Source organism: Pipistrellus hanaki, assembly GCF_964339955.1.
Source record: "Pipistrellus hanaki genome assembly, chromosome: X".
In the NCBI taxonomy this organism is placed as follows: domain Eukaryota; kingdom Metazoa; phylum Chordata; class Mammalia; order Chiroptera; family Vespertilionidae; genus Pipistrellus; species Pipistrellus hanaki.
In genome coordinates this window covers 51,872,547-51,899,427 of record NC_140524.1, presented here as the reverse complement: position 1 = coordinate 51,899,427, position 26,881 = coordinate 51,872,547, and the positions used below count along the sequence as shown (strand labels likewise).

Genomic DNA, 26,881 nt, shown 5'->3' with positions numbered 1-26,881 from the left:
GTGGTCGGCAAACTCATTAGTCAACAGAGCAGCAAACCACAGCTCCTGAGCTGCATGTGGTTCGCGAGCCACAGTTTGCCAACCACTGGTTTAGGCTATTAGGAGTCTATTTGGCTGGTTAAAATAGGACACGTGATTCCCATTGTACCTGCAGAGTTGGGGCCATGGGGTAAAGAGAGCCACAGTAGGGGAGAGGAGATTGAATTTCTGGTTCCAGCTCTAGTATTAGCTGGCTGTGTGGCTGTGGGCGCAGGCCTTGGCTACTCTGTGTCTGAGTCTTCATTTGCACAAGGGAAGTGGAGATTTAGGGCTTAGGCTCTTTCTGCCTCTTCTGAGTAAGTGGCTGTGAAAAACATTTAGCCCAATAAATCCTCAGGTTCCTCCTCTGTAACTAGGGACAGCAGCAGTGTCCACCTCAAAAGATTGCGGCAAACACTTGTACAGCAGTCAGCATGAAACCTTAGGAAACACTCCATAAACTCTAGCTATTTGCATCTCATCACAGATCCTCATTCTGCAGAGTTTGAGTTGTTTAACAGTGTGACCTTTCAGGTCTAGCATTGGTCCCAGTGTTCAAGTCACTGAAACCTGGTTTTTCATTCCAGAGGACGCATGACATTCTGAGGATGAGAATAGAATAGAGAACCCAGAAATCGACCCAAACCACTATGCCCAATATTTGACAAAGAAGGCATGAACATACAATGGAGTCAAAGCAGTCTCTTCAATAAATGGTGTTGGGAAAATTGGATACATGCAAAAAAAAAAAAAAAGAAACTAGATCACCAACTTACACCATACACAAAAATAAACTCAAAATGATTAAAGGACTTAAACATAAGATGAAAAACCATGAAAATACTAAAGGAATCCACAGGCAGAAAAATCTCAGACATATGTTGAAGGAACTTCTTCACTGATACTGCTCCTAGGGCAATGGAAATGAAAGAGAAAATAAACAAATGGGACTACGTTAAAATAAAAAGCTTTTGCAAAGAAAAAGAAACCATCAACAAATCAATAAGAAAGCCCACTACATGGGAGAATGTATTTGGCAATAACATCACTAATAAGGGTTTAATCTCCAACATTTACAGGGAACTCATACAACTTAACAAAAGGAATATAAACAACCCAATCAAAAAATGGGCAATGGACCTAAATAGACACTTTTCAAAGGAGGACAGAAGGAAGGCTAAGAGACATATGAAAACATGCTCAAAGTAACTAATTATCTGAGAGATGTAAATCAAAACAGCAATGCAATATCATCTCACACCCGTGAGAATGGCCATCATCAACAAATCAACTAACGACAAATGTAGGGGAGGATGCGGAGGAAATCCAGACCGGTGCGGCCACTGTGGAGAACAGTGTGGAGTTTCCTTAAAAAACTAAAAATGGAGCTCCCATTTGACCCAGTAATCCCACTTCTAGGAATATATCCCAAGAAACTAGAAACACGGATAAGAAAGGATATGTGCACCCCTGTGTTCATAGCAGCACAATTCACCATAGCTAAGATTTGGAAACAGTCTAGGTGCCTGTCAGCAGATGACTGGATCAGAAAACTATGGTACATTTCCACAATGGAATACTATGCCACTATTAAAAAGAAGGAACTTTTACCATTTGCAACAGCCTGGATAGAACTGGAGAGCATTATGCTAAGTGAAATAAGCCAGTCAAAGAAAGACAAATACCACATGATCTCACTCATTTATGGAATATAATGAACAACATAAACTGATGAACAGGGACAGATCCAGAGTCAGAGAAACATCCATCAGACCGTCAGACCTCAGAGGGAAGCTAGGGGAGGGTGGGCAAAAGGAGATCAACCAAAGGACTGGTATGCATGAATATAAGCCTAACCAATGGACATGAACACCAGGAGGGTGATGACATGAGTGGGGAGGGGCGATTGAGGAGTTACAGAGGGATGAGGACACATATGTAATATTTTAATCAATAAAGAAATAAAAATAAATAAAACAAGTACTAAACTAAAAGTACGGGATAATGGAATGAATTATAATACAGATTCCTCCTCCCTTTCATTTGAATAGTAATTTTTTAAAAGTGTATCATGCCCTAGCCAGTGTTTCTGCCCAGGCACTGAAGGGCTTGGGCTTGATTCCCAGTCAAGGGCATGTACATGGGTTCCATGTGGAGCCCATGTGGGTCTCTCTCACATTGGTGCTTCTCTCACTCTCTCCCCTCCATCCCACTCTCTCTAAATATCAATGAAAAAATATTCTTGGGTGAGGATTGACAAAAAAAAAAGTATCATGCAGAGATATAATAATTCTTCAGCTCAATTTAGTATGTTACAATTTTTTTAAATTAAAACAAAATAGCCTTGACAATCTAAAGAATAACACTACAGATCAGAAAGCTCATTTGGCTCATATATAGCTAATAACAAAAGCTAACAACTGCTAAATAAACAGCAATTTTTAATTGCAAATAACTATGTTTCTTATTGTATCACTATATAAAAAAATGAGGATAATGTGTAACAGATGAATAGGATTTTTAAAAAACTGTCAGGTATCTCTTTCCTTATTCTGTTTATTAAGACACTTAGATTTTAGTAATTTAGGTAATTTTTAATCAGACTTAAAGACTTGGGTGCTGATAAAAAACAACAGCTGTGATTTCAACAACACTTTTCAGTAGCTTTTAAAATTTTATTTATTTTTAATATATATTTTTTATTGATTTCAGAGAAGAAGGGGGGAGATATATATATAGAGAGAAATATCAATGATGAAAGGGAATCACTGATTGGTGCTTCCTGTATGCCCCCTACAGAGGATCAAGCCCACAACCCAGGCAGGTGCTCTTGATTGGAATCAAACCCAGGACCCTTCAGTCTGCAGGCCAACACTCTATCCACTGAGCCAAACCAGCTAGGGTTTCAGTAGATTTCTTTAAAAATTCAATAAGGCATAGACTATTGGGGAGATACACTTTCTCAGCAATTTCTGGGGTTACTCCCTTGGGAGGAATAATAAGGGCATCACTGATTTTAAAGAAATTTCTCTCAGGCAAGAGCTATTTGCTTCTTTCCATTCCACTGTCTGAAACACAAACCCTACTCCGCTTAGAACCTTACTTTTCCTCTTTGCACTTCTGATTTCATTTCCTCCTCACCCATATATCTTCTATATTTCCAAACTAAATAATATAAATAGATTTTGGGGATCTATTGTACAACATGATGACTAGGGTTAACAGTACTGTGTTGTATATGTAAATGTTGCTAAGAGGGTATAGCTTTAATGTTCTCACCATAACAACAACAAAATAGTAATTATGTGAGGTGAATGATGTATCAACTAACCATATTGTAGTAATTACTTTGCAATATATATGTGTATCAAATCATTACACCTTTAAATTTACACAATGTTATATGCCAATTATATCTCAAGGAAGCTGGAAATTTTATGAAGAAAAAAAAAAAGTCTTTGTGAGGTGTGTTGAAAACAACACTGGACTGAGAAGCAGGAGATGAGAGTTCTAAGGCATGATCTATCACTGGCCAGTTGTGTGTCCTTCAGGAATTTTCTTAACTTCTCTTTTCCCCAGTTTTATTATCTATAAAAAGAGGGGATGGGATCATATTCTTAGTGTTGGTTCCAAATTTGATCTAAAGTATCACACATATGAGAATGCTTTCTGCACCTCACCCCTAGCCTGGGATCATCTTCCATTTTTCAAAATTCCTCTAAGAAGCATGTTTGTTTTAAAGAGAGTCTTTGCATCTATTAAATACTGCATTTTTTTCAACTATGTCTCAACAACCTGTGTTGTGAGGTTTTTTAAATATTTATTAACCTCTGAACACATTCAATATAAGTATAGCAACAATAGTCATGAGAAGAGAAAAAAATCTACTTTAGAATCTATTTTTATATTACTGTGAAATAAATACACTAATACTAGATGGGAATAAGCTGATTAATATCACGAAGGAAAGAGTTTATTTCTCATTTACTCTACTCCAAGCACATTGCTAGGCTCTTGTGCATATTATTTCTGGTAATCTTAACAACAATCTGTTAAGAAATACATCATTCAACCTAATTGCCCATCAGCAGATGAGTGGATTAAAAAACTGTGGTACATTCACACAATGGAATACTACTCCGCTATAAAAAAAATAAGGAACTTTTACCATTTGCAACAACCTGGATGGAACTGGAGAGCATTATGCTAAATGAAATAAGTCAGTCGGAAAAAGATAAATATCACATGATTTCACTCATATGTGGGATTTAATGATCAACGTAAATTGAGGAACAAGAATAGATCCAGAGAATAATGGCAAGGAAGCAGGGGTTAGAGAGCAACCAAATGACTTATATGCATGCATATTAGCATAACCAATTGACACAGACACTGGGGCGGTGGGGGCTTGCCCAGTGTGGGAATGGCTATGGGAGGGGGTCAATTGTGGAAAAAGGAGACATATGTAAAATTTTAGACAATAAAACAAAATTTAAAAAAAACAGATAGTAGGGGGGTGAGGGCTTGTACTTGGGGGAAGGGGTGGTGGGGGAGAGGTCAATTGGGGGAAAAGTAGACATATGTAAAACTTTAGACAATAAAAATAAAATTAAATGGCCTAATTAGTGGACTAAAAATACCAAAAAAAAAAAAAAAACACAACAAAACAAAACAAAACAAAAAGCCCACAAAAAAGCCCACAACCATCATTTTCTCTATACACAAGCTAAAGTAACTGAAACTCAGGAATCTTACATTACTAGCCTAAGGTAACACACCTATGTAGTGGCAGGACTGGAATTTGAATCTAGGAGATTAAAATGTGTTTATGTTCTCCCATGCAGTGGGCTTTCTTGTTGTTTTGTTGGTGGTCTTTTTTGCTGTGCAGCTCTTTATTTTGATGTAGTCCCATTGTTTATTTTCTCCTTAGCCTCCATTGCCCTAGGAGCTGTGTCTGTAAAGAAATAGCTATGAAATATGTCTGCTATTTTGCTACCTATGGAGTCTTGTAGGAGTTTTATGGTTTCCTGTCTTACATTCAAGTCCTTTAGCCATTTTGAGTTTGTTTTTTTGTGTATGGTGTAAGTTGGTGGTCTAGTTTCTTTTCTTTTCTTTTTCTTTTCTTTTCTTTCTTTCTTTCTTTCTTTCTTTTTTTTTTTTTTTTTTTTTTTTTTTTTTTTTTTTTGCATGTATCTGACCAAATTTCCCAGCACCATGTATTAAAGAGACTGTTTTGATTACATTGTATGCTCTTGCCTTCTTTGTCAAATATTAATTGAGCATAGTGTCTTGTGTGGATTTCTGGGTTCTCTGTTCTGTTCCATTGGTCTATGTGTCTGTTCTAGTGCCAGTAGCAGGTATTTTTGAGAACCATGGCTTGGTAATATAGTTTGATATCTGGTAATGTGATCCCTCCAACTTTGTTCTTCTTTCTCAGAATTGCGTGGCTATTTGGGTTTGTTTTTTTTTATTCCAGATTAATTTTTGGATAGTTTGTTCTAGATCTTTGAAATATGCCATTGGTATTTTAATGGGTATTGCATTGAATCTGTAGATTGCTTTGGATAGTATGGACATTTTAATGATGTTGATTTTACCAATCCTTGAACATGGTATGTTCTTCCATTTGTTTATGTCTTCCTCTATCTCTTTTCAATGTCCTATAGTTTTCAATGTCCTTAGTTAAGTTTACTCCTAGGTATCTTAATTTTTTTGATGTTATGGTAAATGGGATTGTGGTGTTTCCCCCCCCCCCCATTTCTTTTTCTGTAGGTTTATTATTGGTGTATAAAAAGGACATAGATTTCTTGGCATTAATTTTGTATCCTGCTACATTGCCAAATTCATTTATTAGGTCTAGTGGTTTTTTGATGGTATCTTTGGGGTTTTCTATGTATAGTATATTTGCCAATGATATTTACAATAAGGATTTAATCTCCAAAATTTTCATAGAACTCACACAACTTAACAAAAGGAAGATAAACAATCCAATAAAAAAAATGGTTAAAGGATCTAAATAGACACTTTTCGGTAGACATGCAGAAGGCCCAGAGACATGAAAACATGCTCAAAGTCACTTATCATCTGAGAGATGCAAATCAAAACAACAATGAGATACCATCTCACACCTGTCAGAATGGCTATCCTCAACAAAGGACAAGTGCTGGCAAGGATGTGGAGAAAAAGGAAACCTCGTGCACTGCTGGTGGGAATGCAGACTGGTGCAGCCACTGTGGAGAACAGTATGGAGTTTCCTTAAAAAAACTGAAAATGGAACTCCCATTTGACCCAGTAAACTCACTTCTAGGAATATATCCCAAGAAACTAGAAACACGAATCAGAAAAGATATATGCACCCCGATGCTCATAGCAGCACAATTTACAATAGCTAAGATTTGGAAACAGCCTAGGTGCCTGTCAGCAGATGTCTGGGTCAGAAAACTATGGTACATTTCCACAATGAAATACTATGCCACTATTAAAAAGAAGGAACTTTTACCATTTGCAACATCCAGGATAGAACTGGAGAGCATTATGCTAAGTGAAATAAGACAGTCAGATAAGGACAAATATCACATTATCTCACTCATATGTGTGATATAATGATCAAAATAAACTGATGAACAAGAATAGATCCAGAGAATAATGGCAAGGGAGGGGAGGGTTTGAGAGCAACCAAAGGACTTATATGTATGCATATAAGCATAACCAATGGACACGGACACTGGGGCAGTGGGGGTTTGTCCACACTGGGAAGGGATAAGGGAGGGGCTCAGTTAGGGAAAAAGAAGACATATGTAAACTTTAGACAATAATAAAATAAAATAAAATAAAATAAAATAAAAATGGGTTGAATTTTGGTTTGTTGAGTAAAATATGAAAAAAAAAATGTTTTGCTGCCGAAACTGGTTTGGCTCAGTGGATAGAGCATTGGCCTGCAGACTGAAAGGTCCCGGGTTCGATTCCAGTCAAGGGCATGTACCTTGGTTGCGGGCACATCCCTAGTAGGGAGTGTGCAGGAGGCAGCTGATGGATATTTCTCTCTCATCCATGTATCTAACTCTCTATCCCTCTCTCTTCCTCTCTGTAAAAAAAAAAAAAAATCAATAATATATATATATATATTTAAAAAAGGTTTTGCTAAATACTTTACCTTCATTATTAGCTTATCCTATCTAATAAAAGAGTAATATGCAAAATGAATATTTTGCAAGGGGTGTGGCTGGCCTGCAAACCACCACAGGCTCCTCATCCAGGCTGCCCCATGCCCCAAGGGAATCCACACCCTGATCCAGGACACCCCTCAGGGCAAACCTCTGCCACACCCACAAACCACACCCATCAGCCAATCAGGAGTGAGTATGCAAATTAACCCAACCAAAATGGATGCAGCCACAGAGCAAGCAGGAGGCTTGGGTTTCCCTGGCACACCTTGGCCTGCCCTGGACTAGACTCAAGGCTACACAGTTTCAATTATAGAAGATAAATAAATCCCAACAGAAATGGTGGCAGCCACAGAGCTGGAGAGAGCAGGCAGCTTGGGTTTCCCTGGAGATGAAGGAAGCCAAGCTTTCCACCTGCCCTGGCCTTCTCTGGCCGCCACTCAAGGCTACAAAGTTTCAATTATAGAAGATAAATAAATCCCAGATACCAGAGCCTCCACTTGGGTCACCAAGGGGCGTGGCTGGCCTGCAAACCACCACAGGCTCCTCATCCAGGCTACCCCATGCCCCAAGGGAATCCACACCCTGATCCAGGACACCCTTCAGGGCAAATCAGCCAGCCCACACCTGTGCACCTGGCCTCTATCCTATCTAATAAAAGAGTAATATGAAAATTGGTGGTCATTCAACACACAAGATGGCTGCCCCCATGTGATCAAAGACAGCCAGCAGGGGAGGGCAGTTGGGAGGCACCAGGTCTGCAAGGAGGGGCAGTTGTGGGTGATCAGGCCAACAGGGGAGGGCAGTTGGGAGAGACCAGGCATGCAAGGGAGGACAGTTGGTGGCAGTTAGGGGTGACCAGGCAGGCAGAGGAGGGAAGTTGGGGGTGACCGGGCCTGCAGGGAAGTGCAGTTGGGGGGGGGGGGAGACCCAGTCCTGCAGGGGAGTACAGTTGGGAAGGATCAGGCCAGCAGGGGAGGCCAGTTAAGGGTGACCAGGCCTGCAGGGGAGGGAAGTTAGGGGCAATCAGGCTGGCAGGGGAGTGTTTAGGGGGCAATCAGGAAGGCAGGCAGGTGAACAGTTGGGAGCCAGCAGTCCTGGATTGTGAGAGGGATGTCCGACTGTCCGTTTAGCCCTGATCTTACTGAGATAGGGCCTAAACAGGGAGTCAGACATCCCTCAAAGGGTCCCAGATTAGAGAGGGTACAGGCTGGACTGAGGGACACATACCCCCGTGCACGAATTTCTTGCACCAGGCCTCTAGTTTTCATAATAAAAACACGTATCTTATGTTAATTTTACATATAAAAACATATTGAATAGCTGTGGGTTAATTTTTATATTTATTAATTCTAATTTCTCCCTAAGTTCAGCACTATCATTTGTATAACTCTTTGAGATAAAATTAAAAATAAATAAATAAAATGTATGTGTTTATAACATAGCAATATGCTAAATGCCACCAAATTGTACATTTTAAAATGGTTAATGCTATTATGTGAATTTTTTTCTCCAAAGGCAAAACAAAATTTAAAAAAGAATGTGTTTATAATTTGTGTCAATTTCACTAATCACAGTATGGTACACTGGAAAGTACCTAGGACTCAGCTCTCTGAGTAGTCAGCTCCGTGACCTTGAACAAGTCAGCTCCCACCTCCAAATATCCATTTTCCTAAATATACAAAAAACAGAGGGGAGATAGACTAAATAGATGATTTTTAGGTGCCTCTTCAGCTCTAAAGGTCTGGGATCTTTTTGTTTCCTCTATGGCAGAACATTCACTGGTCTATATTGCCCTCTTGTGGAAAAGCTGAACTATTACAATCATATTTGTACAAGATTTCTGAATATTAAAAATAACAACAATAAACACAAATCAAATCATTTATTTGACATAATGCAGGAAAAGAACCTGGATGAATAAATATTTTGCTTTCTATCATTTTTTTTTATCATGCTGACACACTTAGACATAATTTCTCAAAGTAAAACATATATATATAGTCTCAGATGTGGTGAGGAACAAAAAAAAGGTCAAGTAGGCATTTCTCTCTCCCTGACCCTAGTTTTCTATTTTATTAGAACACAACCCTTTCAATAATCTGTAAGTATTTACTTATTATTTATTTATTTTATTTTTAAAATTTTAAATTCTTTATTGTTTAAAGTATTACATATGTATGTCTCCTTTTCCCCCCATTGACCTCTTCCCAGTCGTTACCACCCCCCAGCACATGCCCTCACCCCCCTACTGTCTGTGTCCATGGTTATGCTTATATGAATGCATACAAGTCCTTCAGTTGATCATTTACCACTTCCCCCTCTCCTGCCTTCCCTCTGAGGTTGGACAGTCTGTTCGATGCTTCTCTGTCTTTGGATCTATTTTTTTAATTTCTTTATTGATTAAGGAATTACATATGTGTCCTTATTCCCCCCCCCCCGCATTACCTCCCACCTTCCATTCATGCCCCCACACCCCTGTTGTCTGTGTCCATTGATTAGGCTTATGTGCATGCATATAAATCCTTTGGTTCATCTCTCCTCCTTACCCCCACTATCTCCTACCTTCCCTGAGGTTTGACATTTTGATTGATGTTTCTTTGCCTCTAGATCTACTTTTGTTCATCAGTTTATGTTGTTCATTATTTTCCACATTTGAGTGAGATCATGTGATATTTATCTTTCTCTGCCTGGCTTATTTCACTTAACATAATGCTCTCCAGGTTGATCCATGCTGTTGCAAATGGTAAGAGCTCCTTTTTATAGCAGCGTAGTATTCCATTGTATAGATATACCACAGTTTTTTAATCCACTCATCTGCTTATTTGATAAGGCTTTAATCTCCAAAATTTTTACAGAATCCATTCAACTTAACAAAAGGAAGATAAACCAATAAAAAAAAGGGGGGGCAAAAGACATAAATGGACACTTCAAAAGAAGACATACATAAGGCCAAGAGACATATGAAAACATACTCAAAGTCACTAATCATCCAAGATATGCAAATCAAAATGACAATGAGGTACCATTGCACACCTGTCAGAATGGCTGTCATCAAGAAATCAACAAAAGACAAGTGCTGGAGAGGATGTGGAGAAAAAGGAATCCTTGTGCACTGCTGGTGGGAATGCAAATTGATACAGCCACTGTAATAAACAGTATGGAGTTACCTCAAAAAATTAAAAATTGAACTCCCATTTGACCCAGTATTCCAGGAATATATCCTAAGAAATCAGGAACACAAATCAGAAAGATATATACACCCCTATGTTCATAGCAGCACAATTTACAATAACTAAGATTTAAAAACAGGCTGTCAGTATTTTTTTTAAGTAGCATAAACACAGTTAAAAGGGAAGAGATATGGAATAAAATTGCAGAAAACCAGCAATATGAATAATATCAAGGGTTAATACTCATAATATAAAAAGAGTTTCTAGCACTCAATAAGAAACTAAAAGTTTCCCATCACAAATGAGCTAAGTACTAGAATGGGCTATTCAACTCAGGAAACAAAAGGTTAATAAATATATGCACAACTATTCACTCTCAGAGTATAAGAAATGCAAATCAAAATGTGAGCTATATTTTCACCCATCCAATTGGGCAAATGTGGTTAAAAAGTAAGCTAATATTTTATGAGTGACTGATAGGTCTCCTCTTATTCTACTGGTATTGATGTAATTTGGGACAACTTTCTAGAGGGAAATTTGCCAATTATATATTAAAACCCATATTCTTTGACCCATAAATTTTACTTATTTGAAATAAACAGAGATGTGAATTAAGATTAATATTAGGGATATTCACCACAGTTTTATTTTATAAAAAGGAGACCGTTGGAAATCAAATGTCTAGCAATAATTCTTTGATTACATATATTATAGTAAATTTTTCAATAGACTATTATGCAAGCATTAAATATATTTCCTAGAAGAATATATTAATATGATGACAGATAAGTCCTATATTATCAAGTGAAAAGATTAGAGTCAGTGTAATATAAATTTTGTTATGTAAATATAAAAATACACATTAAAAAGTAATATAAAATTTGGCTGCCTCAGGGTTACAGATGACTTTTATTTTCTTTATCTTGCTTTTCTGTTTCTTTTGTTCCTCATTTTTCTTTACCGTGTGTGTATAACTTTTGTAATCAGAAAAAAACAAAGACAAAGTTTTAAAGTATTTACAGGTGACACAGTTTTCCTGTTGGAAACAAATAGAAAAATAGATGATTCAAATGTTACACCAACACTTTTTCATCTATCAGCAGATTCTATATTGGGCAACATGTTAAGGAACACACCCTTGGATGTGTTGTTTCTAAGGCAGCCAAGAAAAGTGAAGGAGAACTGGGAAGAGATAAACTGATCTCTTGTTTCCTCTCAAATACACCACATGTATTTTTCTCTAATCAGTATATCTAATGTTGAATTCAGAACTATTTATTTCACTAAAGCAACATTTCTCAATTCATTTTTATTAATCAGTTTAAGCAGAGAAAGTGCAATTTGACATGTTTGGCTAAAATTCAGGATTGCTATAGAGAGACTTATTATGAATTTACCCATAATTCATAGAGCATAAAAGATATTGACAGCTGGCTAAAATATATATATATACTTGCACTCTCAAAACCCACCATTTAAAAAGGCACTTAAATATTGAGAGGGCAGGGTGGGGTGAGAGGGTAGGGGGGGTTGGGGGGGGGATGAGAGCACAGGGCGGGGCGGGGCCAGCTCCCAGTAACTGGACCCTAGCCCTAACCCAACCAATCAGGTCAGCCAAGGTAGTGGCACCACCCCCCCTATAAAACCCATTATATGCTAAGTTCTTTCTCTCTCCCACCATGCCCTCTCCGGTGTAAGTGGGACCGAGCTCGGACTAGTATGAAATAAATACAAGCTTTCTGCAATTATATCGGATTTGGCTCCCTGGTAGTCTTTGGGGTTTATGACACTTGGGCAGTACAATATGGCTGAACCCAAATACTCCATGTTGCCTTGGAGAAGACAAAGAAATTTGCAAAGACACACAGATCACTGCAGTAGTTTTAATATGACTAAAGGTGACAATTCTTTCACATCTTAAGCTGTGAAGACACTTATTCTCACTGGCAAAACGCTAAGTAACCCCTCTCCCCTCGAAAACAAAACAAAACCTCATACAAGCATCATCACCTCCTCTAGCAAAATAAAAGGCAGATCCTTTCTTAACAGTTTTTTATAAATATATCAATAAGGGGATATTTAATAACCTTTATTTAAATATGCATAGTTTCTATTATTATCCTTTTTTTTAAGGGAAAGAAATAAAGAATGAGGGCTTTATTTGTGATGGTAACTATAGGAAATTAAAGACAGATAAAAGGTAACTGTGAGGTGATGCCTATGTTAATTAGCTTGATTGTGGTAATTATTTCACAGTATTTACATATATCAAATCATCAAGTTGAACACTTTAAATAAATTCAGTATTATTTGTCAATTATATCTCAATAAAGGCAAAAGGAAGAAAGAGACCAATCTGGAAAAACTCATGCATATATGTTAACATTTTATCAAAAGGTATATCACAGTTTACCTGCCCTATAATCAAGATTAAGAGAAGCACTCTGCTGTAATAAATCCTACATCTCTTTAGCAAAAAGAGAAAAAAATTGAAATTATTACTTGGATCACTGGAGTAAAAAAAAACTGTTGCAATTAGGACTACTGCAGGTTGTTAAAATGGAAGTAGAGATGCCCATACCAACTCCTATATTGAAATTACTGAAATTGATGCCTCAAATTTCCAGTGTTTTAAAATTTAAATTACAGAGTTGAAGGAAAACCACTTATTCCACACCCTCCAGTTTCTGGAAGGATCATAGGCAAACTATTTCTTAAAAAATGAGAATCTATTCTATTTCTTAAGACACCAAGAGCAGATTTCCCACTGGGCTATCAATCAGGCAGAAAAATAGCAAAGATAGAAAGCTAGTTTTCTGATTTTAAAATATCAGTTTGGAATGAGAAAATCCTTTCTTACGAGGCTTAAAACTATATATCTTCTATAGATTAAAAGTTGCATCATTATCCTAACTAATAAAGAGGGAAAATACTAATTGACCCTCACACCATCACAAAGTTGGTGGTGTTAACAAAAAAAACCATTGAAACCTGTAAAGAATTTTTTTGTGAGTTTATTTGAGCCTTACTGTCGACATATGCCGGGAAGCAGAACCTCAGTGGATTGAGATAATGCTCCAGAGAATGGCAGGTTACATTTCTATATTTATACATTGCAATCAAAGGAAAGGGACGTAGGTTAGTTACATGAAATTCATTGGTGACAGATTAGAGAGGTGGGACAAAGCGCAGGGGGGGGGAGAGAGAAACCTCTGGGATAGGGTAAAAGGTTAAATGATGGACATGAGCTTCTTTTATAGAGATGGATACAGGATACTGTAATGTAATTAACAGTTGACAATTAACTTGATAACAATAACAAAGAGGGAATGTCTCAAGGCCATTTGTTGTGCCCTGAGGGGTCTGGAGTAAAAAGGAAGTTACAAGTTACCCAGACATCTCACAATATGTTATCTCAGGTTCTGGAAGGCAGACAGGCTCAGTAAAAGATCAAAGTTGATCTTTGTTAGGTGAAATATCTGGGACATGACTACCTACTATAACCTGTTAGATATTTAATTTTCAAACCATCTTTTGTGGTTATCTTAAGTCTCTGGGTTTGCAAGATTGCCACACAGGCCTTCCCTGAGCTTGTCAAGTTAGCATGTGGCTCTTTTCTTTCACAGTGGAGCCCAGTTCCCTCAGCCCCACCAGAGTCCCACAGTGCTTTCAGCTCAGCCTGCAAGGGGCGAGGTGGGGCGGGGGGGGGAGCAGGAAGGGAGGAAGGTACATGGTATGGCTGGACCTGCCCTCAGGCCCCCAACTGTCCAGGGCTGGTCCAAGGCACAGACAAGCCTCAGATAGTGGCTGCTCAGCCGCCCAGGGCCGCCCAAGGCTCACGTAACCAGGGCTGGCCAAGGTTTGTGCTGCTTGCAGTGGCAGCAGCAGAGGTGTGATGGGGGCATCGTCTTTCCCTTATTGCCAGGTTGTCTTCCGCCCCTGAGGGCTCCTGGACTGTGAGAGGGGGCAGGCCGGGCTGAGGGACACCCCCTCCAGTAGTACATTAATTTTCATCCACCAGGCCTCTAGTAACCCAATAAAAAAGATTTTAGGTGCTTTATTTGAAGCAGAGTCTGATAATCTGTAAAATGATTATTCTCAGAGATACACTACAGGTGGAAAAAAAAAAAAAAAAAATCTGCTCCCACAGGCAAAAGTAGAATGAGGAGAAAAGATGGCTAAAGCTGAGAGAGATGGAATAACTAAAATGAAATTATGTGCTGTGGAGGTACTTGAGTACATAATTTTAAAGTTGCCACCATATACATTCAAACCAGTTGATGCTAATCTTTAAATTCCAATATATGGAAACAAGAGAACAGAATAGTTAACAAAATTATTCTGTTTTTCTGATTTATTTCACCTGTATTTTCATGTTTCCTAAAATCTGGACAGTATACCAGTCAAGAAAATAAAAGGAATATGTATATTCTGTGGTACTTTAGCATTTGGTTTAAATTATAATGAAGACATAAAGTGGAGAGTCAAGATACAATTTCCAGTCCCAACACTCTTCATACATTAAAAAGTAGCATAAAATAAAAGGAACTTCCCCACCTTAATATTTTTTAGTTTATTTTCCAATCAATAGAAGAGTATCTGTATGATCTCTAGGTAATAGCTGCTCAGAGTACCATGTGAAAAAATGATCCACAGGCCACATGCAATGCAGCCTGAAAGAGTGATTTGATTAATAAGTACTGTCTGTCACACCCACCAGTCACTCAAAAAGAGAAAAAGGAAAGAAGCACAAGCATTGTATACAGGTTATTAAAAAAGCACTTTTTATTTACTTTATAACACAGATGACTTTTTACAGTTGAAACAAAAGATCTGATACACAATTTTGAGTTTTTAGCAGCACCTGCAACAAGAGGATTGTGGAATACCTCAGGATAAAATAGAGATGGCTGAGTCAGGCACAAATTAACCTGAAATTTATCAATCCACTGAAGACATATGGAATCTGAGACCCCCTGATATTAGTCCAATACATGAAAATACAAAATAAATATTCTGTATGACATTTTAATGAACCATTGAAAAACAGTATAGTTTCAATTAGAAATAGGTTATTCAAAAATTTGGTGTTCATGAAAAAAAAACTGCTGAAAATACTGCACTGCACATTCAGGTACACAATTTCTAAGCCTATATGCACAGTTCCCAGGACTCTCAGATCTCAGCTTTTGGTGTTTTTAAATCTTATTCAAATTATACATCAACACCTCACTGAGTATTGCTCACTAAAATGCCACTGTTTTTTTGTCAATTTATGTTAAATGTTTTTAAAACATATTGTGTAGTGATTTGGCAGAAAAAAAGTTAGCATGGCTAAGAGGAAAGGGGCTTTAGCTAACCTGCCAATAAAATCAACACTTGTGTTGAATGGACAGGAGACCTATGAATGGGATATCCACGCAATTTTTTTTTTACTTAAATGACCACATGCCATTCTGATAGAGACAAGTACTTTTGTGAGTGAATGAAGGTCTTTATGAAGGCCTGAGATCTACAAATAGAAACTATTTTAAGCAGAGTGCAAGTAGAAAGAGAAGGCCCCAGGTCTCATGCACTTTAAAACAGTTAGCATTTAACAGCTCTGATGTACAGATTTTCACCTTAACATGATTGTAGCAAAATTATCATAAAATTTGGAAACCAGTGTGGCCTCCTGTAGGCATAGTCAGTATAGGGACCAATTCTTATGACCTACAGGGTCCCAGTTCTGTCTTTGACTCTGGCATAAAAGTTAGTTTGCCAATGGGGTCAGGACTATATTTAAATTGGAAATATTGAGTATAACTGGGTTGAAATGCCATCTTCAATTTGTCTAGGTGGCCAAAAAGTCCCAGAGCTCTTAAAGCACATAAGGTCTTATGTGTAAGGCTGATTCCATATGTGACTACAATGGAAAGTTCTAAGCTGTATTCTTGTGAAAGCTCCCACCCCCTCCTTGGCCCAGGTCTCTTTTGGGGGTCATTTATAATTGTTCATCACTAACTCGGGTCACTATTTTTATCATAGATGTTTAAAAAGTACAGATAAAAAGCTATGCCAGACAAACAAGTCAACCAACAAGAACCAGAATGCATATAAATAGCTGACAGTCATAGTAATCGAATTTTGACAACCAATTTTGTATTTTAATATCTTATCTTTAGGACATTTATATCTGGGCACACAATGATTACTCAGATTTCAATAAATTTTCCTGCCATACTACAAAAGCAAAAGATAGAGCTATGTAGTTACTGTTAAATGCTTGATCCCAGAATAGTTTGAGCATTTTTAAAAGTCCCTCTCCATAGTCTTAGCTATTGTCTTAAGATACATCTAATTATAACATGGCACTGAAATGTAGTTTGTAGCTTATAGGTTTATAGTACTTAGAGCTGGAAGGGACCTGAAAAGAAACATTCAGCCAGTACAGAAATCCTTTTTTATGGTATTTTAACAGATGGTCATCAAGCATCTACTTGAATATTTTTACTGGAAAGTTTGCTATTAAGGCAGTCCATTCCAATGTTGGACAATTCTAATTATGAGAAAATTAATTCTAATTCTGAGTTAAAGTCTGCTCTCTTGTCACTTTTAATATCCTAGTTTGGCCAGCTGAATAGATAGTACAACATACAAACAAAACAAAACAAACAAACAGCAAAAACAAACAAACACACACAAAAAAAACCAAACACACACACACACCCTGTTTCTTCTTATACAATAAATATTGGAGTTAAGGAACCTTGTGAGAAAAGCCCATTATCCCCCACTCTTTTCTGAAGGCTTCTCTGAGAGCACAGCATGATGGACCAAATGACCATCAAAATTATGAGCAGAGAGCACTGCATCCAAAGCCATATACCAAGCAGCATCGCTAAAGTGATAAGAGGTTGTCAGAGAAGAAACATGCCTAGGCAGCAAAAGTAGACTTATGAAGTAAAAGCAGACCAACCATTTATTTGCAAGAGTGGTTGGCATATTTAAGTATAACACATTCTCTAGTACCCTGTTACTTCAAACACAAGGAGTATAATCAATTTCCAGTGTCATCAGTGTATCTCTTATTGAGATGGTATATTTTGAAAAGCTCAGATGGCAGCAAAGCATACATAAAGGTTTAAACAAGGCAGTATACATCATAATACTTTTGTATTCCTAGTAATTGCAATGTCTTTAAAATTCAAGCTTAGGAAATCCTTGTTTGAATTACTATTTTACTGTAATAAAGTTCAGAGTATTATTTCCCTCCTTTGGCAGACATGTTGAAACTGCTTGGCAAAAGTTGGTGGTGACATTTGTTAGCTGATTAATGGACACTGTAAGGGATAGCTAGAGCTCTTTAATTCCTTCATGCAGCTGGGTTCTAAGTTTAAACTATGATTTGAAAAAAAAAAATACTTAAGTCTCTCAGGACTAAAGTTTTCTGAAATGTCCTGATGCACACAAGAAGGAAATAGCAGAAATCACGCAAAATACACTTGACTTGATAAAGCACTTTTTAAAAAGTTGCTCTACAACTTCAGTGTGAAAGGCTCTAATTAACAATTACAACCTTATCTCTTACCCTTTCTTTTTTTGTGTGTGTACAGTTTTAGAGGGGCACAGTTATTCTTACACTATCGACTGACCAATTTGGGGTACACCTTTAAAAGGCTTCTTATTTTTAACAACATGAAGATCCTGCTTTGGAACCACCGTTCAAGTCAATTGTGTGACCTAGCATGCAATGCTCCAACTGTTCCTCTACAGCCAACACCTGCCTGACAGCTTCTTCAAAGGCCACTGTCACATTAGTATCATCTTTGGCACTTGTCTCTAGATAAGGGTAATCTCCATTCTCTATGCACCAGGCTTGTGCCTCCTCAGTAGTCACTTGCCTATCCTCTTTGTCTACCTTGTTACCCAGAACTACAAAGGGGAAGTGCTCAGGGTCTTTCACATCTGCATAGTAGATGAATTCTTTCTGCCAGTTACCAAGGTTCTCAAAGCTCTGTCGGTCGTCCACACTGAAGGTCAAGAGGCAGCAGTCTGCTCCCCTGTAGAAGGGTGTTCTAAGGCTCTTGAAACGTTCCTGCCCTGCAGTGTCCCAGATCTGGAGAGTTACAAAACGTCCATCTACCTCCAGATCTCGATTTAAGAACTCTACCCCTATGGTGTGAAAAGCCTGGGAGTCGAATTTATTCGTTACATAACGGTTCATAAGCGAGCTTTTCCCAACTCCACCATCACCCAAGAGAATGACCTTTAAGAGCAGGGATTTACCACTCATTGTTGCAGCACCAAATGGGGAAGTTTCTAACCAAGATAACCTGAAAAGAAAAGAAAAAATAAGAGGGAAGACAGTTAAACTTGAAATGGAAATCAACTTCATAATACATTTCTCTGAATTGTGGAGCCTTCTAATTCATGCTCATTAACTGATATAGTTTAGCAGAAGGAATAAAACTCTTTTTGCATGAGGAAGAAAATAGGTCTTGATGGTTTGAGGTCTATTGTCTCTGCCAGGAATGGATGGATGCCATGGGACTAGCAAATGGTGCTGCAATTTGGTTCAGTTCTGACCATGTTCTCTCTTAGATGAGAAAACCTAGAGCAGGAATGCCATTAAAATGTGTAACCATATTAGCTTCAGCTTTTGACAGTTCTAAACAGGCAAATAGTATAAAATTAAATTGGAGTTTGAAGTCTGTTCATGATGTACTGAGGAGAGAAGGCTGCATAAGTTAGAATTCTGTCAGTAGAGGTTTAGGTTAGAATTAGACCAAACTTGGAAGAGAGAAAAAGGTCAAGTTTCTTCTGGCGTTTGCCTCATTATACTTGCATTAATATGGATGCCCTCACAAGTAAAGGATCATCCATAATATTTTCTTCATGGAAGAGTAGCAATTAAGTTGGTGACAGTTGACTGGTACCAATATAATAGCTGTCACTCAGGAATAATATCTAGAATAGCTTATTAATTTTTAGTTTATTAGTAGGTTCTAATTCCATACTAGCACTAAAGAAACATATTGTAACCTCGTATTAATAATTATACTGAACCCTTTTGTTACCTCCATAACATGTCTATACATGAAATACCTAGACTGCATCTTAAAAGAAAAAGATCAGCCCTAGCTGGTTTGGCTCAGTGTATAGAGCATTGGCCTGGGGACTGAAGGGTCCCAGGTTCAATTCCAGTCAAGGGTACCTTGGTTGCAGGCACATCCCCAGTAGGGGGTGTGCAGGAGGCAGCTGATTGATGCTTCTCTCTCATGGATGTTTCTGACTCTCTATCCTTGTCCCTTCTTCTCTGTAAAAATAAAAAATAAAAAAATCAATAAAATGTATGTAAAAAAAAGATAAGAGATCAAATGCTATCTTGTACTAGATTCTGTTAGGCTCTTTCATATCAGCTCCATTGTGGAAACTCAACAATGATGATGTTGAGTGTTATTTATGCATGAGACCCAAAGAGATGAAAAGTAATCACTAATCAAACAGCACATGCAAAAGTGTTTCTGGAGCCAAATACATTTGAAATGTAATTTTAATAACCCTTAGTAGTCCTTAAAATTATATTGTATTAATCATGTGTATTAATCATATATTTTTCTAAAGTCATTTTTAGGAGATCCAATGAAAAACATATAAAATATATATCTAGCCGGGTCTGGTGCGGCCAGGCCCGGAGCAGCGGCGGCCAGGCTGGGAGCGGCCAGGCCCGGAGCAGCCGGGTCTGGTGCGGCCAGGCCTGGAGCAGCGGCTGCCAGGCTGGGAGCGGCCAGGCCCGGAGCAGCAGCTGCCAGGCTGGGAGCGGCCAGGCCCGGAGCAGCCGGGTCTGGTGCGGCCAGGCCCGGAGCAGCGACTGCCAGGCTGGGAGCGGCCAGGCCCGGAGCAGCCAGGCCTTGTGCGGCCAGGCCCGGAGCAGCAGCTGCCAGGCTGGGAGCGGCCAGGCCCGGAGCAGCCGGGTCTGGTGCGGCCAGGCCAGGAGCAGCGGCTGCCAGGCTGGGAGCGGCCAGGCCCGGAGCAGCCGGGTCTGGTGCGGCCAGGCCAGGAGCAATGGCTGCCAGGCTGGGAGCAGCCAGGCCCGGAGCAGCGGCTGTCAGGCTGGGAGCGGCCAGGCCCGGAGCGGCCGGGACCGGAGCAACCGGTCCCAGAGCAGCCGGGTCGGGTGCAGCCAGGCTTGTAGCAGCAACAGCCAAGTCCAGAGCAACTAGGTCGGGAGCGGCAGTGACCAGACCCGGAGCAGCTGGTTGTGGAACGAACCAGAGCAACAGAGGCCAGGCCCGGAGCAGCCAGGCCCGAAACAGCTCGCTCCTCGCCTGTACCTGCCCACGGCTGCCTCTCAGACATGGCTGGAAACTTTTGCGGGAACTTGAGGGTCTGCTGAATCAAGTGATGAAGGCTTAGATCTGGATGTGTTGAGTTAGTGTAGCGCTGGGGTGTTGATCTATAAGTGCCTTGGGTGGGGCCTGGATGAGGCTGGTTGACCTATTTGGAAATGTCTTTTGTGTGAAGTGTATCATTGGGCATGTGGAGGTATTATTGATATGAGATAATGCTAAGTAACAGATTTACAAAAAAAAAAAAATATATATATATCTATACAGTTGAGTATAAAATATAAACCTACCCAGTTTGGTCTTTGTCACAATCTTGTCTTTTTCTTGTTTTTTTTGTTTGTTTGTTTTTTTTTTTTGTTTGTTTGTTTTCTGTTCTAGGATTCTAAAAAACAAATTGGGAAACATTATTTTTTTTAATCTATAATAAAAAATATATACTATACTCAAGTCATGAAAACAACAGACCAACCTCAAGCTACCTAGAGAGAATGCTTTTCATAAATATACTTGAGTGTAAAATGCTATAAATGTTTAATATGGACAAATAATTTTATTGCAAGAACTTAAACTTGTCCTAATTTGAGTGTACTTTATGTAATTTTTAAACTTTTATATTGTATTTCTATTGAACTCTCCATTCAAAGTATATCAAAGAAAGTAAGTGATATTCACAGTAGAAGATATTCGGGAAAGGGAAAGCAGAGAAAGCTAAGATATGCTGAGATTCTATGGCAGAGATGAAACTCCTTCCCTTTACACCTATCAATGTTCCCATCTCCAAGAATTTTCTAGCACACTCAGCAATCTTCCTTGAGTTTGTCTCTGCATTTGATTTCACAAGATCAGAGAAGAAAAGTTTATGTTTGAGGATACCCTATTTATAATATGTTCTATTGGCTAATTATTTTACTCATTAATTTTGATCATCTGTCTTGAACACAAGTTTTAGTACTTAACCAGCTTTATTAAATTCAAACACAACTTCATTTAACATCTTAGTTAATTATGGCAAGAATCTTACTTAATCATCACAAGAATACTGGTCTAAACAGCATGGGATGGCCACAGAGGAAGGGGTGGGGGGGGTGGAGGTGGGCAAAGGGGGGGAATGGGGGACATCTGTAATGTCAACAATAAAAATAAAGTAAAAAAAAAAGAATACTGGTCACCCAGCCAGCTTGGTTTAGTGGTTGAGCAATGACCAGGAGGTCATAGTTCAATTCCTGGTCAGGGCACATGCTCAGGTTGTGGGCTTGACCACCAGTGTGGAGCATACAGGAGGTAGCCAATCAATGATTCTCTCTTACCATTGATGTCTCTCTCTCTCTCTCTCTCTCTCTCTCTCTCTTCCTCTCTGAAATCAATTATATATATTTAAAAGTATACTTATCTAAAAAAGAAAAACAGTCCTTAGATTTGTTGAGTATTCTTTCATAGTGAGGAATAAAGAAATGTTAAAAAAACAATCTCTCTTGCTTAAATAATCTCATGTAATTTTTAAAATTTATTTTTATTGTTGAGAGTATTATAGATGTCCTCCATCCCCCCCCGCCCCTTTACTCCCCGCCACCCGGCTTCCTCCCATACTCCAGGCCTTCATTGCACTATTATCTGTGTCCATGGGCTACGCATATATGCATATAAGTTCTCTTCCTGCCCTCCCTTCCTTCTAAGATCTGTAAATCTGTTCCATGCTTCCAAGTCTCTGGACCTATTTTGTTCATCATGTTATTTTCTTCAAATATAAATAAAGAATATTATAAGAGATTTATTAGAATTATAAATTAGTAATTATGGATTTAAATAATGTCTTTTAAATTGATAGGCTTTGTCCTTCTTCTTGGTCTATATCTATTCTAAAGAATTCTCAAGTTTACCACAATTCTTTATTTTTTTCTGTCCTCAGACTGCTGTCTTTGGCACTAGCTCAAGTAACAAACATTTCTTTAAAGGATGATGAAACAAGTGTTAGTACACCTCTTTATTTTTAATACTTGTCTGTGGGATAACTTTCAGAACAGAACTCTTGAACTCTCACTTAAAATAGTAACAGAAGGAAGAGAAAACTTGAGCACAATACTGGTAGTATTAAGGGCTTCTTTAAGTATCTAGCAAACAGGTGTTCATATCATTCAATGACTTACTAACTCTACTTTCCTGACTGTGGATATAGCAAATGAAGGACTGAGTGCATATGGAAACCAAATACTCAGCTCCAGGAATAATGATGAAGTATTAATAACTATCTGACATAATGCTGCAGTTGCTTGTGCATTCCATTTTTGGTCATGTGCACACATAACTTCTAGGTACATAGGGAGGAAAAACAATGTGGTTCAGTGTCAAGTGCACTGGGCTGGCAGCAATCAGGAGATAAGAGTCTTCATCACTGCTTTCTCATTAATTTATTTTATGAAATTGGACAGGTCACTTAATCTTGCTGTGTTTTAATATTGTCCTTTATAAAAACAGAACTGATAATACCTGTCCTACTTAACTCATAAGGATTCAGTGTATATGTGTGGTTAGGATGAATAACTTATGAAGCCTGCAAAGATATGTATGCATTTATTGAAATTTTTGGTTTGAAGTGTTTGTTCCTCTCGCTCCTCCACTTCCTTTCACTCACTACTGGGAGCCTTATGACTCAGTATTAACCCTTCTCAAAAGGGCCTGCCAGTAGGAATATAACAATTCTTCCTTTTCTTTGTCTTCCATATTTGAGAATGTCTTGTTTCCTAATAATTTTGAGCATCTGCATATACCACAGAATCTCAGTGTGGAGGGACCTTAAGGGTCTTCTGGTCCAATCCTGCTACTGCTGCTTGAGAAAGCATTTGAGTGCCTATTGGGTGCTGTTTCCCTACTAAGGTGACCCTCTATTACCTCTGCTGTCTCCAACTCTTGTTTGTTTGCTGGAAGTAGAGATTAATACTGTTCAGTTAAGGCTTGTCTTCTTGCCTTCAGTCACTAAATCCTGCTGATTTTTCCTTGAAATATTCTTTTCTGATCCTCTGCTATCATCCTCATTTGGCCCACATCTTCTTGTATCTAATCTATTATGAAAGCTTCCCTGCTGTTCTCTCTCTTGCCTCTGGTTTCTCCTTACCTAATCTACTTTGCAAAGCTTAGTCACTTGAGCACTCACTGTTGGACATGCATACATGTTTAGGTGAGGTCTTACCCTCAAGGAGTTTACAAATTAACATATAAGCTTCAGATCTCATGTTTTACAGTTGAAACAGTAGCGTTGTACCACCTTATTTTGTTACCAAAACCGTTTTTACAAGTATGTCTTTCTGACACAACCAAATTTTAAATTCCCAGATAGTAAGACCCTTGTTTGTATGTCTTTGAAGACATTTGAACATGCAGCACCAGGGTCCCCATATAGCTAATCAATAAATATTTGTTCATTAATTAACTTTAAGTAGGTGCCAAAAACTAATGCCTCTAACTTTATGCCAAGGTACTATAGAGCCACAATTCCGTAAGAAATAATACCAAATACTATTATTTATAAGGTGACTAAAGAGCAGAAGTATGGTCTTATAGGGGTCACTTTCTAAATGGAATTTAACAGGAATTCCCCCTGTTGAAAGTTGGTTGAAATACTCAAGTTTCCCTCCCCACCCCTCCCCTCACATTTTAAAAATAAGCCTACAGATCTCTCCATTCCCATAAAAAACAAGAGGAGAATAATTATCTTCCTGTTTTCAGTGGTTGCTGGCATCCCCACTATCATCATCATCACACTGAAAATGAATGTGATCTTCTTTATTACATTGTTATCTTTTTTCAAGGTTTGATTTAAATTTGGCATATTCTGGGGAGGAAAAAATTGATTTGCTCTCCCAGAATATGCCAAATTTAAATCAAACCCTGAAAAAAGATAACAATATATGCAAGAGAACCCTTTGGTAACGCTAAGTATATTTAATAGGTAAGTCAAATCCCTTATACATGGCTTATGGATCCCATATCAGGTTAGAATTTGGACTAAAATGTTTATTCTGATTTTGATCCTATTCAGAGAAATATCTGGCTTTAACAGAGCAACTATCCTAGAAATGCAATTCTCCTTTCCTATCCCACGGCCCCAAATAGATTAACAAGCATTCTCTAAGGATAACTTATTCACTTTTTTTTTCAATTAGGGTATACATATTAGAGTCTAAGACTTAGTAAGGTCAATTAGGAATTCATATAACAGATACTTGACAGCTCTCTTTGCTTTTCAACATACTTGGAACCTTCTGAATCTGCTGTGCTGGCACCCACTGATTGGATTTAGTTGGGAGTGGGAATGGAGATGAGGGAGGAGACAGTACAATCATGAGAAAGATGTTGAAGCTTTGAAAATAGTAGATTTTAGTGTGATGATGGAGAGAAGAGTGATAGAAATGCAAATTGGCAAGTCAATTCAGTTGCCAATTATGCTCAAATCCATAGTGCAGATTGGAAGCAAGTCTTGAGAGGGATTGTACTGCATGGTTGGGAGGTAGGGGAAGAGCAGCAGGGGAGAGCTAAGCAGTGGGTGCGAGTGGCACTGGCTGCAATCTACACAGGAGAGGAGTCATAGTTGGGGCTGTAGGGAAAGCCCATCTTGTGGTGATATACTGGTTGAGGCTACTCAACTCACTGTTGATTTCTGGCACAATATTTGTTAATACTGCACTGAAGAACCGGGAGATGCTTTCTTTAATCTATATGAAAATCAATACAAGTAAGAAATGACAAAATATTTGAGTTCCTCCACCTCAAATGGTGTAGGTTATTTCCAATTCAACCTGATGCTTAGTGGTGGTGGTGGGGTTCCTAGCAGGTAAACCCTCTGACATGTACACTGGATTCATTTTGTAGAGCTAACAAGTTATCAGCTACATTCAGGCACTGAGTCCAAGAGTCACAGTCGCCATGCCGCTGAAATGCTATTCTCATATTTATGTCCATGTTTAGATCTTATATGCATCTAGAAGGGACCAATGTGGAATTTCACCTCTAACCTTTTATTCCTCAGGATGACAGCTCCGTGGCTATGAGCCTGAAGGCATACTAGATAGCAATTTGGCACTGTCTCCAGGCCACTTCCTAAGTAGACTAGTTTAGAGACAAATAGGTAAGGTTTGGGTAAGTGATCAAGGTACCAGGAGAAGCTTCTTTAGGAGACCTGGAATGTTGTCATCTCTAGGACGGGGCATTGCTAGCATTGGGGATCTAAAAATGGAGATGCCATGCATAATTTCAGCTACCTCGGACCCAGGTCCTCTCATCTCACCCCCAGCTCTTAGAACCAGAGACCGTGGTGCATGCGCACTGAGCCACACCCGTTCCCCAAGGAGCCCTACCCCTCCCTGCCTGGCTCTGGCAGCCGCTTGGATTACTCAGCAAAGACCACCTCCCCCAACAGTCACCTATCCCCCAACTGCGATCCCTGCACTGTCGAGGTCCCTTTCCAAAAAGGTGCGAGTGCCCTCGGAAATCACCAAGACCTCCCTTTATCCATCTTTCTCCAAACACCCAACCTCCGGGCCTCTGGGGTCCCGGCTGTTGGCCTTGGTCCCTGCCCACGCACAATCACCTTACCCGATACAATGGGACAGAGATAGCAGAGAGCCACGGGCACCAGGCAGTCAGCTCTGGGAGCCGGCCGCCCTGCTCCTCAGCAACACTATCACGGCTCCTATGGCCTCCCGGTCCTCAGTGGGGCAGCAAGTGCAGCTTGGACCTCCGTAGCCGTCACTGACAGCAGCTGCTCGCACGCCCGCCGTTACTGCCGCGCAGCGTCTGGAGCCGGCGCCTGAGAGGGGAGGGGGCGGGGCCCGTGCCGCCTCCTCCTCTAGCCCCTTTCTTGTGCTGGGGATCCGGCTGCCTCTGGCCCTCGCAGGTCCAGAGCGCACCCTGTGTCGCTCGGTTTTTTTGGTGTTCCGTGGCCAACCCAGGTCTCCCTTGTCCTCCTCCCCTCCGCTCAGTAGGCACAGAGACAATGGACAGTCAAATATTGCTCTCCCATTGGCTCCTCTGCAGCTGGGTTCCACAGTCCCATTTCCCGCAATTACCCTTTGACCTACCTCATTTACCTTACAGCTAAACCCTCTAGTTTTAACAAAAGGATAGCACATATATTCTCCTGTTTCAAACAGCGCAGGGAAATATATTACTAGGAAATACATTACACAACACATTACTAGGTCCT

At 39.2% G+C, this 26,881-nt stretch overlaps 1 protein-coding gene across 1 annotated transcript; it reads right to left on the bottom strand.

Annotated features, from left to right (window-relative positions):
• Window positions 1–15,116: 15,116 nt before the first annotated feature.
• Window positions 15,117–26,470, bottom strand: RAB9B (RAB9B, member RAS oncogene family). The gene is made up of 3 exons (XM_084870531.1): window positions 26,272–26,470; window positions 20,976–21,067; window positions 15,117–18,669 (listed from the first exon to the last, which is right to left on the bottom strand). The coding sequence occupies exon 3, from the start codon at window positions 18,627–18,629 to the stop codon at window positions 18,024–18,026; it is 606 nt and encodes a 201-aa protein (XP_084726657.1). The 5' UTR covers window positions 18,630–18,669; window positions 20,976–21,067; window positions 26,272–26,470; the 3' UTR covers window positions 15,117–18,023.
• Window positions 26,471–26,881: the final 411 nt, after the last annotated feature.